This window comes from Acipenser ruthenus, chromosome 6 (genome assembly GCF_902713425.1).
Source record: "Acipenser ruthenus chromosome 6, fAciRut3.2 maternal haplotype, whole genome shotgun sequence".
NCBI lineage: Eukaryota > Metazoa > Chordata > Actinopteri > Acipenseriformes > Acipenseridae > Acipenser > Acipenser ruthenus.
In genome coordinates, this window is record NC_081194.1 from 75,845,672 (window position 1) to 75,860,212 (window position 14,541).

The 14,541-nt window shown below is 37.3% G+C and overlaps 1 protein-coding gene across 10 annotated transcripts in view; it reads left to right on the forward strand.

The window, feature by feature from the left end:
• The window catches only part of LOC117411410 (myelin transcription factor 1-like protein), a 104,514-nt gene that overhangs the window by 11,055 nt on the left and 78,918 nt on the right, over nucleotides 1-14,541 (forward strand). The window contains exon 1 of one of the 10 annotated variants that reach the window (XM_059025818.1): nucleotides 1,890-2,095. The exons of the other annotated variants lie outside the window; for them this stretch is intronic. Coding sequence (XP_058881801.1) covers nucleotides 2,075-2,095 — 21 coding nt within the window. The 5' untranslated portion in view covers nucleotides 1,890-2,074. Of the gene's footprint in view, nucleotides 1-1,889; nucleotides 2,096-14,541 lie in introns of those variants that run through there. 10 annotated transcript variants of the gene reach the window in all.

The window sequence follows — 14,541 nt, forward strand, 5'->3', positions numbered from 1 at the left end:
TAATTTACCTCAAATAATGTGCATTGCTAATTTTTCAGTTTGCTATGCTTTTCAGTGGGGTTTTCTTTACAATGCATACCAGAGTTGCACCAGTTTTGTTGTGTTTTGCTTTACTCCGCTCCGCTATGTTGTATATCACAGTAAAATAATATTTTAAACGGGTAATAATCAATGTTTTCTTACCTATAATTAGTACTGTAACATTTTCACAAGCCCCAATACCTGCTGCAAAGGGAGTACTTCTATAGTGTGGTGGCAGGATAAACTGGCTTCTCCCAAGTCAAAGTGAAAATAAAGTCTGGAAATCTAAATTTTATATAGCAAAATAAAACGGAAGTTGTGAAAATGATGTTGTGATGATTAAACTTTTAACCAGTCATGACATGTGGTATCTACCTTTATTAAGCATCTGCATAGTTATATGTGTTAGCAACTCCCCACACCTCTTTGGCCAGAGACCATTTGAGGTACAGACTTCATATTGGGAGGGTTCTATGAACAACTCAGGCAAAATGTTCAGGTGACCTAATATGTCTAATGTGATTTCCTTAATGCTCTTTTTTTATTTATTGATGTTAAACAACAACCACTGTTTGGCTTCAAATTATGCTAATGCTATAAGCTTTACAGTCAAGTCTAAATTATAGGCATTGTCCAATAAAACCTGACCATTTTGCTCTGATATTTTGTGTGTTCCAGCAAATTTCTAGCTCAAATAGAACTACTGTACTATATTTTCTTGCTAAGACTATGCCCTTTTTGAAGTCGTTCACACTGTAGGTGACTACTATTATCACTAAACTATTTCTAAATAAAGTATGTGTGTGCATGAGAGAAAGAGTGAGAGATTACTGAGTGTGGATAAGCAGACTATGAAAAAACTTTAGTTTAAACTGATGCCACCAAAGTGGGTAATACCATTATTTCCATTTTGGCCCAGCAAAACAGCTATTTAAAAGTACAAAGAATATACATATATATATTGATTGAGAAAATATGAAGTCGAAGAAGAGGTAGAATAAATTTGGAACAAGACACCAACTACTGTCTTCATCTTAACAGAATCAACCAATAAGGTCCAGGGAGACCATGCAGACTACCTTTAGGGAATTGACTGTAACCTAGATATAGGAATCCTGGAGCAACTAGAAAATATCTATCTAACATGACAATAACGCAGGAAAAGTGCATGCCATATGTAACCATCCACCCCCTATTAATCAGGGCCAGTTGTCCATGGTATGGTGATATTTGTTTTTCTATCCTCAGTCTATGGGTGTTGTAAACTACTGTACTTGTTTCTATTAACTGGGAACTAGTAATGGACCTTATTTTTACATATTAATTATGGTCATTTTCAGCCTCAGCCTGATCCTGAAAAAAAATGATGTCTAATTTGAGATGATTTTAGATGATGTACAGTATGTTTAAGATTTCATATTCCGGTTTTGTCTGCAGCAATGGTTTTATTTAGGCTAATCAAAATAAAAATCGTACAAAAAAAAATAAAATTCTCATATATGCATTAAATATACCTGTATATAACATCATGTGTGTTTCTGGTTAAGTTTTGAAATGCAAGACAGCATAATCATACCCAAAAGATACTTTGCATTTATAATGAGGTGTTATGCTGCTCAAAGCTGATAATATTCAGAAACAATGATTTTAAAAGGGAGCTATGAATTCTCAATGAAGTGTGACAAGACTGATTGAAACTGTACTAAGCCAAGTCTCCTTTTAAGCACATACACACACACACACTTGTCACTCTCCTGATTTTTTCAGGAGCCTCCAGATGGAGATTTTGGTTGAGTTTCTTTCTTCTTTTTGTTTTTACAGACAGGTTCTGGTGTTCATGTAAAAGTCACTGATGGCTGTTACTTCGTCATTCGCAACTAGATTTCTAGCGCCTTGATACTGTCTGAAAAGAGAAGGGTGAGAAGCTACATTCTGTCAATGCAAGCTGGAGTGGAGTAGCATATAGGTAGAAACTGAAAAGGGAGAACAGGGTGTCTGAGACTTGAAAAAGCCTGCAGTCTTACCACCTTCGGAGTCTGACACTGTCAACTTGATGGGTGACCTCCAAGGTCAGGTGAGAGTTTACTGCTCTGCAGACATTAAAGATCCTCTGGAACTCTTTTATAGGAGAGGTGATTTCCTGGCCACATAACGGTTAATACAAATTGTAGCCAGGTTCAATTCTCCCTACCCTTGTAATTCTAACCATCCTGGAAAAAATTTCAAAATGTACTTTAGGGTAACGTCAAACAAAGTAGAGGAAAGGTCTATTTTTTTAAATATAGGAAAACACATGTTTAAGTTAAGGTGTTTATTTCTCCTTCTTTTATCTGAAAGGTTGTATTATTTCATTTTTGAGTAGAAAGCTTTGAAAATCAGAACCCCTCCCTTCCCCTTCCATTCCCCCCTCTCTCGCTCTAAAACGGATTGAACAGGTTAATGTCATTTGTATACAGATAAACAGCATGATAGAAACAAGCTGTAAATATTTTAGATAGCAATGTAGGGAATAGCACTGTTTCAGCAGGGTGCCTTTTTAATTAGAATTTTTTCAAAAGAAAAAAAACTTGCACTGAGGGTGTTTTTGTGTGACATTTTTTTTTCTTTTAAATCCAATAACATTAGACACCTGCAGCATTTGTCTCTAAGTTGAAGTCCTGGTGCATTTGTTGCCTTGTCTTCCGTATTAAACAAGCAGACGGTTCAATTGAACCATCAAGGTTGCTTTTCTCTTGGTGAAAGTTGAACTATATACTTGTATCAAAATAAAACATTGACTAGCTCCTTGTCCATTTCCATCTTCTCACCTGGTTTGAGGGAAGCTGTGAGTCACAGAGGTAGCGGTTAGTTGTCGTCATACCAGACACCAAGCAGCATGAATCGGGCAGGAGCAGACTGGGTTTGGGTGCACTGCTATATTGTTGGCTGGCACTGTTCAAAACAGGGAACCAAAAGAGAGCAGAATATTATTCAGAATCTGAACCACATAGAGCATTACTGTCTGCATTCATTTGAGTTGAATGCCATATTTAACTAGTTAGACTTTTTTAAAAATTATCATATGGACTGTTTTCCATTAAAGCACCACCAAATTTAATTGTTTAGTCATGAGAAGAACCTATTGTGGTCTCATTTTCATGTGTGTTATGAGAAAAAAATGTATGATAATCATTTTTGTACACTTTACAGTGTTATTCCAGAGACAGCAGTCTCACATGTAGAATCCCCACACTGTAATGAGACTTCTCTCTTTAAGGCATGCAGAAGATGTTTATTAATTATGAATGCTTGTCTTGCCGTGCACCTTCCAGTGTGTAAGACTCTGCCCCTAAGATCCGGAATGCCTTTATCTTCAGTAATAGAAACATCAGGAGAAAGGTAAATACAGTGGGAGAGGATTGAAAAGACAGAGGTGTTCTTTACTGAAGGTTCCTACACACATGTCTGAGTGCGTGTGCGTGTGTGTGCATGTGTGTGAGGCACTGAATGCTTAATTAGATGACAGCTCCAACTGTGCTTTACTGCATTGCACCCTCGTTTTTTCCAGCTGTTGTTTGAGTGATGCTTTTATTCAGGGAGACATTTCTATATAGTACATTTCATCAACATTTCAATAAGAGGAAACTTCTGGAGACACATTTGTTAAGAAACTGTTTCTGCTAATTTAACTACCGCTAAACCCTGGTCATATAGGGAAGTAATTGGTCATTACTTAACAGCAGGGATTCAAAACTGATTGTAAAATTATTAACTGCTTCGTTACTGTAAAACAGAAAGTCGGAACGATTTCACCCCTGCTGTAACTAATGAATGAAACACAGGCTCCTCTCCCTGAACAAAGACTGTCTGCTTCAGTTGAGCATGTTGGCTGGTTAGTAGTTTCAGAAATGATTGCAGTCTGTTAACTGGTCTTCAATGTACTATATCTTTTTGGGAGACCTAAAGGGTTAAACAGCTGCCGATGACTTTGAACGCACTGTAGAAACAAACTGTTTTGTTCATACTAGCGGTTTTTTCATGCATACCTTGCCCCATAAACATGCTTGACTTCCGCATGCCAATACCTGCTTCAGCATTCTGGAGTCTTCCTTTACAAATGGAAACACAATTCAATGTGTTTGTGACATTTGGTTCTGCTACTCCCATTTATCAAATATAGTATATCATTTTGGTCATTCTTTCTTGGTTTGTATTTGAAGTATGAACCACCCTCCTCCACCACTAACAAAGAAGACTTTCACTATACAGGGTTAAACAGTAAGTAGCCGGGTTCCGAAAAATATAGCGTTACACGTCCCCACGCGTTGCTACAACTGTTTAAATAACGTACCTGTCATTTTTCTTTCCGTTGTTAGCATCCTGACAACTTTTTACACTTACAACTTTAAAGTCTGTTTCAAAGCTCTTTTCAAAATGTCCACTCTAGTGCACTGATAGTGTAAGGATTATATTGCCCACATTGTCAAACAGGTAACACAGCATTAACAATCCATCATGTGGTATGGAACAGAAAAGCCAGATCACTTGTTATGTTTTTCATTGCTCTTCCTGCAGTGGTTTAGAGAACAGCTCTCAAACCCCAGTGCACTAGAGCAGATATCTCAAAAAGAGCTTTGAAACAGACTTTAAAGTTTATATATATATATATATATATATATATATATATATATATATATATATATATATATATATATATATATAGTTTTATAACCTCATTATATGCACTCCCTTCAAGTACCAATTAAGAAATCAAGCTTTTTACACATGTGTTCATTACAGCAATTAAAAACGTCCTCAGCTGATGAGCACAATGGGCGTTGACATTTCACTAGGATGGACCTGAAAAAATATTGTACTCACAAACTATAGACCAGTTATGAACAGGAGCATTTTACTTCACTATTGATTCACCAAGATGTTCTCAAAGAAAAAAAAAAAATGATAAGAAATGTAAAAATGAGAATAGAATGGTACAGAGATTATCATTCAGAATATAATTTAGTTTGACGGGTGCAGACACAGCCTCTGACATAATACAGTGCTTTCTTTATTGCTTCCTTATGATATTTATTATTTATTGCAGAACATTTCAAATTTTATTTAAAAACTCATTTTCTATACTTTTTTGATAACATTATCCAAGTTTCTCACAACATGGTGTTTTCAACATGTGCAGGGAAAAACGTTTTGGAATCATTAAAAACTGAGGGATCTATTTATTTGGATTTGGTTGATATGGTTGATTTAATTCAATATGGTCTTTGGAATATGAATGTTGTTTAAATTAAGTTTAAAGTTATTTCTTTCTTCAGAGTATGATGGTCCCTGAGCACTTACTTTTCTATTTCTGTACCCCAATATTCACCAATATCCTACACAACGCAAAGACGCCCAGGAGCAGATTACAAATGATGGATATCACAAGAAAGTTCAAGATAATCTTGGGTACTGAGTAAGGTTGGGCCCGGTCAGTACTTGAATGGTTGGCTGATTATATTGGCCATACAGTAACTCCACTCCGTGGTGTAGGAGAGTGCTGTCCTTCAGATGAAATATGTGTGCTGATTTAGTGGAGGTGAAAGATCCCTTAGCACCTTTTACAAGGAGCAGTAGTGTTAAACCTGGCTCAATTAATGGCACTAACATGCACTAGATCTCTACATGTACCAAATTGTTTTTGGTGATGTCACTTAGGGTTAGAGTTAGGTTGACATAATATGAGCACGGTTTACTACCTGTAAAAAAAGGAATAGATCCTTTTTCTGCAAATATATTGTACATTTGCCTCAATTGTTTATTGGTTATTTTGCTTTCTCGCACTGTACTAATTATAGCTCTATAATGATAACGTGCATGGCAGATGAATGCCTTCCCTCTGTGGAGAGGTGAGTGGCTGCTCTCAGGGGAGTGAACAACCAAGGAAATGCTGCAGCTACTTTACTGCCAACTGTAGAGCGGCTGGCTTCTGATCACGGTATTGACAGGCACTGGCCCTAGGGGAGCCTGTGGCTGCTCAAGCATCACCCCTCCCAGTAGGGGCTACTGCAGAGGCAGGCAAGTAGCTCATACATAGAGACAGCAACTGTATCAGTTCATTACTGAAAAACAAAGGCTTTTGAACAGGCAAAGTACCCTCAACAACAACACATTTCACAAAGCGCTGTACAGTCCAATAACTCAGCAATATCAGCAGTTTACATAGGTTCTTCTGAATGTTGGTGGGTGTTAACTCATTTCTCATTTGGAAAATATTTTTCCTGATTATAGAGAAACATAGTTAAGAAAAATTGGTGTTCTAAAAAATTAGGCTTGTTGTTCAAACAGGCGTTCAAGAAATCATTAGAGCTGTTGAAAAGCTGCTGATTTTATCTGCTGGGTCTGCATTGTCAGAAAGTATAGATCTCGGATGAATTATGACAGGCGGACCACAAACATTACAAAAACAGCATGTCGTACTGTAAGAATCTAAAGGTCTGCAGGGAAGACATGTTACTGCAGAGTTGAACAATAAAAAAGAGCATCACAGTGTTTTGTTAGATAAACAGAAACTCTCTATGTGACAGAAGAAAAATCAACTTGTGCCAGAAAACAAGATTATCTTTTGCCTTGCTACATCAAGGAAGACCCTTATATTCTTAAAAAATGCATTTTGGCCTAACAGAGCTAGAATCTTATTTTATTTAATTTTATTTTTACAATTCTGTTTATTCATTTTGAGGTTTTCACACGTATACAGAATCAAATACAAAACATGTGCATATACATGGATCTATGCAGCACAAAAAATACCAATATATATATATCCCTAATCCAACGAACATACAGAGGAGAGGCAGCTTGCTTCCAGCAGTATAACATTTGGCGTCTAACTATTAAAGTTGCAAAGGCCAGAGTGTCAGACTGCATCCTAGACAGATCAATTCCTTCAGGTACAACTCCAAAGAGTGCAACAATTGAGGGATCAATGGATATTGGTGAGGGATCAATGGGTGTGTCTAACACTTGAGAAAAGGTTTAGAAAATGAAAGACCAAAAACATGTCAGCTCGGGACAGGACCAAAACATATCAATCAATCAAACTACCTTTATTTAATATAGCGCGTTTCACAAAAGCAATGCATCAAAGCTCTAAAACAGAAAATACAAGCAGGAAATACAATAATCACAGTAAATGAAAATACATGAGCAGGAGAGTAAATGCATAAATAAATAGATACAACAGAAGTAAATAAAAACAAGATCAATAAAACAATTAGCATGCAATGGAATTAAATGCATAAATAAGCAGATACAACATATAAATAAAAACAAGATCACTGAAACAATAAAACCATAGACGATAAAAGAAAGCAATCATTTTAAGATAAAAAAAAAAAGATTATAAAAATGTGTCTTCAGTCTTATTTTAAAACCTGCAACCATTGGTGTTTCCCTTACAGAAATGGGCAAATCGTTCCATAATTTAGGCTGAAAGCTCTGCCACCAGTACTAGTTTTTAAAATGTTGGGAATAGTGAGCAGCCCGGCATCCTGGGATTGGAGAGGCTGCCTAGGAACATATGGAATTAGAAGATCATTCAGGTTAGAGGGAGCCAGATCATGTAAAGCTTTGTAGGTTATGAGCAGAAGCTTAAAATCAGCCCGAAACCGAACTGGAAGCCAAAGTAGGGCTGCCAATACCGGTGTAATATGGTCATACTTTCTTATTTTAGTTAAAATCCTGGCAGCAGCATTTTGTACAAGTTGCAAATGGGATAAAACTTGACTGTCGGAGAATAGACAATTACAATAATCAATTCTAGATGTTACAAAGGCATGCATCAGTCTTTCTGTGTCTTGTGGTAAAAGAGAACATCTTATTTTGGCAATATTTCTAAGATGAAAGAAAGACACTTTAGTTACTCTCCTAATATGAGGTTCAAAAGAAAGAACTGGTTCAAAAAGTACACCCAAGTTTCTCATTTCAGCCTTCAATGCAAAGGGGGAGTTGTTTCCAGTAGATGCACAAAGGTTGGTCTTACTTAATTGTTTTTTTGAACCTAGCAACATGACCTCTGTTTTATCTGAGTTTAACAATAGGATGTTTTTTGACATCCATAGCTTAATGTCAGCGAGGCATGTAGTCGGAATATTTATGGCTGCAGTGTCACCTGGTTTCACAGATAGGTATAGTTCAGTGTCATCGGCAAAGAAGTTAAAGTTTACAACATGTCTGTGAACAATATTGCCCAAGGGTAGCATATATAAAGAAAACAAAATCGGTCCTAGAACGTAGCCCTGAGGGACACCACATGTGGCTTCAAATAGAAGAGAGGAGTCATCTCCAATTTTAACATATTGTGACCTATTTGAGAGATTTAAACCAAGACAGAACACTTCCAGACAGTCCTATGAGGTTCTCAGGATATGGAAGAGAGCGGCAGGTGCTTGTTTGCATCTGTCACAAGTAGGGTCCAATCCAGTGTAGATTCTGGATAATTTAGTTTTAGAAAAGTGAAAGTAAAACTTTGAATTGGATTAGCCCATGACGTGCACAGAATGAAGAAGAATGCACTCTGGACAGAACCGATTCCCAGATACCGTCTGAGATGCCAGACCCAATATCCTGTTCCCTTAAAGTTTTAAATATATTTAGTGAAGGACAACTTAGGGTTAAAACATGGCTGTATATGGCAGACATAATATCTTTAGGTGAAAGATTTAGTGCTAGAATAGAATCAACAGGGGATGAAGGGGTCAGAGAGGGAAACAGTACAACTTTATGTTATGTAGGAAATTCCGAATTTGCAAGTATCGAAAGAAATGTGTTCGAGGTAATCCGAAATTTTGTGACAGCTGTTCAAATGAGGCAAAAATGTCTTTAAGTTTCAAAATGCCATTATTGCGCCAAACACAGAAAGTGGAGTGATTTGAGTCTATAGGGGCAAAAATCAAGAAAGACTGTAACCCATAATGCTGTCTAAACTGTGCCCAGATCCGGAGAGAATGACAAACAAGTTGGTTCTTACTAAATTTCTATACACATAATGGAAGTGGGGCACAAAAAAGAGCAGATAGGGAGGAGGCTTTACAAGAGCTTTCCTCTATATGCAGCCACTCAGGTCTATCTGCATGGGAACCTGGTTGTAACCAATGCAAAACACTGCGGATATTGGCAGATCAGTAATTCGGTTTTGTGTAAATTAATTTTATAGCCTGAGAATCTGCCAAATAATTCTAGGGTTGAAAGTGTTTGTGGGAGGGAGGGAGCAGGATCAGAAATGTACAAAAGGAGGTCATCAGCATGCAACGAGACCTTCAGTGTCCGCCCCTCTCTGACTACACCCTGTATGCCATGGCTGCTGCACTGTGCAATAGACAGAGGTTAAATTGCAATGGCAAATTAAAGTGGAGATAGAGGGCACCCCTGCCTGGTCCCACGGTGGAGAGGATAATATTCTGAATGTGCGTTATTGGTACATATTGAGGCAAGAGGAGATACATACAGTAGTTTATCCAGTTAATAATATTGGGAGCAAAACCAAATTTCTGTAAGGTCATAAAAAGTTAATCCCACTCAACACGATCGAAAGCCTTCTCTGCATCAAGAGAGAGAAGGATCTCAGGCACAGGTGAGTCTGAGTGGGAATATAGAATATTAAAGAGACGCCTAAGGTTAAAGTACGACTGTCTACCCTGAACAAAGCCTGTTTTGGTCTAGAGAGATCATGGAGGGGAGAACCGGTTCGGTGCATTGAGCTAAAGCTTTGGCAAGTGCTTTAACATTTGCATTAAGGATGGAAATGGGGCGATAAGAGCTGCAGTCATGGTGGTACTTATTTTTCTTTAGAAGTAGTGATATTGAAGCTTTATACAGTGTAGGAGGCAAAACTGAATTAGAGAAAGATTCAGCAAACATACAGCTTAATAAGGGAGAGTTGAGAACTGATTTTTTTTTTATAAAACTCTATGGGATACCCGTCCGTGTTACCCTATTGCAGAAGCAATTTCATCATTGGTGAGTGGTTCTTCCAAGCTAGCCTTTGACTGTGGCTCAACATTTTTGATGGTTACATTTTCAATAAAAGCATTAATTAGAGTATCATCCTTGGGAGAATCAGAAGTATAAAGAGATAAAAACATTTCAACTGATTGTTGATCTCCTGTTGATCGACAGTAAATGTGCCTGATTCAGTATGAATTTCACTGATAGTATGGGAAGCTGATGGGCCAAAGGTTTACCGGCTTCGTCACCATGTGCATAGAAATTGTAGCGTGATTTAGTCAGGACCTGTTCTGCCTAGTTTGTAGAGAGGAGGCTGAATTCTGTCTGCAGAGCCAATTGCTTTTTGTAAAGATCAGGAGCTGGGGAGACAGCATATTGCTGATCAACCTGCAGAATAAGATCAGTTAACTTGGTGACACGACAGGTATGCTGCTTTTTTAATTTTAGCACTGTAAGAAATATTTTGGCCACGGAGGTACGCCTTTAAGGTCTCCCATAGTGTGGCAGACGAAATCCCTGGAGTTGTGTTAATGTCAAGAAATAAAGCAATATGGTTGAAAAGAAAATTAACAAAATCCTTGTGATAGTAACAATGGGTTGAAATGCCAGGGACACCAAGATGGAGCTTTGTCAGGGAACATCAGTTCCATAATCAGGGGAGTGGTCAGAAATCACTATACACTGGTAGGCACAGGACCAAACAGGGGGTAATCATTTGTTATCTATAAAAAAAAGTATTCCAGGGGATAACAAAAGTATACTCTTGAGGTGGGAAATAGAATGAGCTATACATCTGAAACCTTGTAAGTATCTAAGAATATACAAATAGTTAATGCCGATTTGGATGGGGGACTCGAATTAGTGGAGGAGCGATCTAAATTTGGATTTAGGGCACAGTTAAAATCCTCCCCTATAAGGAAAAAATGTGTACTTATATTGGGCAAAAGAGAGAAAGCCTTTTTTAAAAAGTCATTATCATCCCAGTTCAGTGCCTACATATTAGCCAGGATCAATGGGGTGTTATAATGTTTACCACTTACAATAATGTAATGACTGTTTGGGTCTGAAATAGTTTGGGAAGGGACAAATGGAATAGATTTGTGGATCAGGATCGCAGCACCCCTGACCCTGTCATGAGAATTTGAATGTAACAGCTGCCCCACTCGGTCCCTGCGAATGCGGAAGTGGTCAGAAGTTCGTAAATGGGTCTCCTGCAGGAACGCAATCCCCACTCCCAGCTTCTGGAGGTGGGATAAAGCCTTTCACAATTATACTCCTCTGCCTCTTGATCACTTTGGCCTGGTTGGCAGCTTTCTACCATATCACAGAACATTTCTATGCTTTCATTAACATGGCTCCAACTATTTAACAAATCAGAAAAACAGTAAACAAATCATTAGAACAGTTCACCTGAACATATGTTAGGTATTAGAATTATTTGGATAAAGAATGCTGTCCTAATACAGTATATATCAAATTGGCTTAGACATTGCAGAGGCTTATTTAAAACAAAATAAATAATAATAATAATAATAATAATAATAATAATAATTATAATAATAAATAAATAATATATATATATATTATTAATGTATATGAATTAAATTAAAGCCTAGTCAAAGAGCACACTCACCACTGACAAAACTGTAAAATAGTAATCACTATTCTCATCAATAAGTCCACAAGAAATATACTGTAAAGCCATAAATACCCGCAGCCAAAGTACTCTGCGAACAACACCCGTAAAAACCTGTTTTGCTTCAGAAATGTTGACGACCTGCTACAATATGCTTTGCAGTTTTTTTGTTTTTTTTTGCTTTCTTTCATACGTGAAAAATGCATAACAAGTTAAATCCAGACATGGCTCCTCTGAATTTAACATTTTTTTTTCTAAATTGTTAGAAGCTGAATTATGCTTTTTGTTAAGATGAATACTATCTACCATGTGTTGCCTTTATTGTTTATAAACTTTTTTTTTTTTACATTTTTGTAATGTTCACTCAGGAAGACTAAGAATGTTTGATAATTATTTGAAACCATATTATCTGAGACAATTTGCAATAATCAAGCAGTGATAAACAGCAGTTTGTGATTGGTTTCCAAAATAGGTTAATTCTGTGGTACTGTATAGACGAGTCTTGAGAACTGTAAAATGCAACAATCAGCTACTGTACTGTAGTTATTTGGAAGATACTAGGTGCAGGGTTAAAGTACCAGAACATGGAATTTTCTGGATTCATGTAAATGGAATGTGCCACCAATAGTGCAGATCTTTAATGGACAGTAACGCTATAAAGATCACCTAGTGGCTATAACATCAACACCACTGGAAACTAACTCAGTAATAACCAAATATACAAATGGAATTGTAAAATGTTTTATTTTGTTTGTTTTCATAGTAAATGCAACTTAATTGCATTTACTAAGATTCTGGGATCAATAAGCTACTAACAACCAAACGAGCAAGATGGGCTGAATGGCCTCCTCTCGTTTGTAAACTTTCTTATGTTCTTAAAAACTACCTCAATTGGGTACATTTCTTAAATAAAAGTATGAAGCCGGCTTTTTCTCCCTAATTTAGAGCAGCAGTCCCAACAGCTCAGAAACCTGAATATCAATGGGCATCCACTGAATCCCATGACCAAGCCAAATGCCTCTTAACACCCAGGAGCTCCACATTATATGTTATCAACCTACCTGCCCCTCCACGACAAAGGCCAGCCCTACTGGTGTCAACTTGGAGCTCACCTGGTGCCTGGCCAGTAGGGTCCGCTGTAGTGCAATGAGGAGAAACAGTCCCTGTAATTTTGCCTTTCTAACCCACAAGGCTCAATGCTATGCTCTCTGTGGAATCCGCTGTGGTTTTATTTCCTTTTGATAAATAATTCCACTAATTAAAAAAGCATAATCATTAAAAGCACACAAAGGCATATGTGAAGCAGATAGGGGTCAGTTTTGATGATCTTCATAAACCGTCAGACCCTAATACCACCACCCCTTCATCCTGCTGGTAAATGTTCACATAGGCATAAATTATTGACCTTGTTAACATCATTTAATGCAATAAAAATACAAAGGAAACAAATTCTCGTCGAGCAGGGTTATGAGTTTTAGGATGATGCTGTTAAGGTGTGGTGCTGTTTAGATCATTAAAATATACCCCACAGTGCTGGTTGCATGATACGTAATATAAAACCAATAAAGAATTGACAAAGGAGATTCTTAATTGTAGCGTAGCACTGAATAATGTTTTTCTGCTACCAAGTCTGATTAAGAGGACCTTTCTTGGTTGGAACAACTTTTTAAACACAAACAGTAAAGCAACTTAAACACATTGTAAACTATTCCAAGCCATGTAAATAGTTAACAGATTAAGTAGAAGATTACTCTAGTGATGAATCTTTTGTGTTTCTGAGTTCCGTAATGCCATAGTTCTGTAAGAAAAGCTGCGGAATTGCATTCCAAAAAAACAAACTCTGTCTTTGTAATCAGCCTTCTTGTCTTGTGTGGGCTGAGCCAGGTTTCCTCATTTTCTACAGTTCATCAATACAAAACTGATTTGAGGCTGAGCTGTATAATAATAAGCTTTTCAGCAGCCGGGCCCCACACTTGTCTCGTAATTAAGGCCTTGATGGTTGTGTTGACGGCAAATGAAAGAGAATGGCCTTGTTCTCAATTCCAGTGGCTGATTGCAGGTTCACGTTCTCACCTGGATGTTCGACCCATTCTGCATTGTGCACATGATTGCTGGAGTGTGAGTAATTGCAGTACTGGCAGATGACATTTTCATGAAATATACTCCGTGCTGCTCCAGAGGGAATTTCTAGAATGTATGGCTGAGAAGCTCATCAAATCTGGATTTAGGAAATGCCTGTACATAAAAATGGAACATCTCAACCAAATAGCCTTGGCTTCAAATAAAAGAAATGCTTACAAGTCTTCGTTTATAAACAAAATATCCAATACAGCAATTAAACTGGCATTCTTGGTTGTCTATTCCCATGTTACATTATCTATATGTGTGCTATATTGGCTAATTATTGACATGGAAGTAAGTATAACTTGAAGAAGAAGACACCTTAACACTTAATACTGTTTAAATGCCTGCGTTATAATTTGGTCTACATCATAAACTTATCTCCCAGAAGAGAATGAAGTGATTACATCTTTGTGGACTAAAAACTATTGAATAGTTTTTACATTACAAATTGGATATATATTATTATTATTATTATTTATTTCTTAGCAGACGCCCTTATCCAGGGCGACTTACAATTGTTACAAGATATCACATTCATTTTACATACAATTACCCATTTATACAGTTGGGTTTTTACTGGCGCAATCTAGGTAAAGTACCTTGCTCAAGGGTACAGCAGCAGTGTCCCCTATCAGGGATTGAACCCACGACCCTCCAGTCAAGAGTCCAAAGCCCTAACCACTACTCCACACTGCTGCCATATACCATCAGGGCCCATTATTTTTAGCAAATAAAAGATAGGAGAACAAAAAAAAAACAACACGACTTTTTACAAG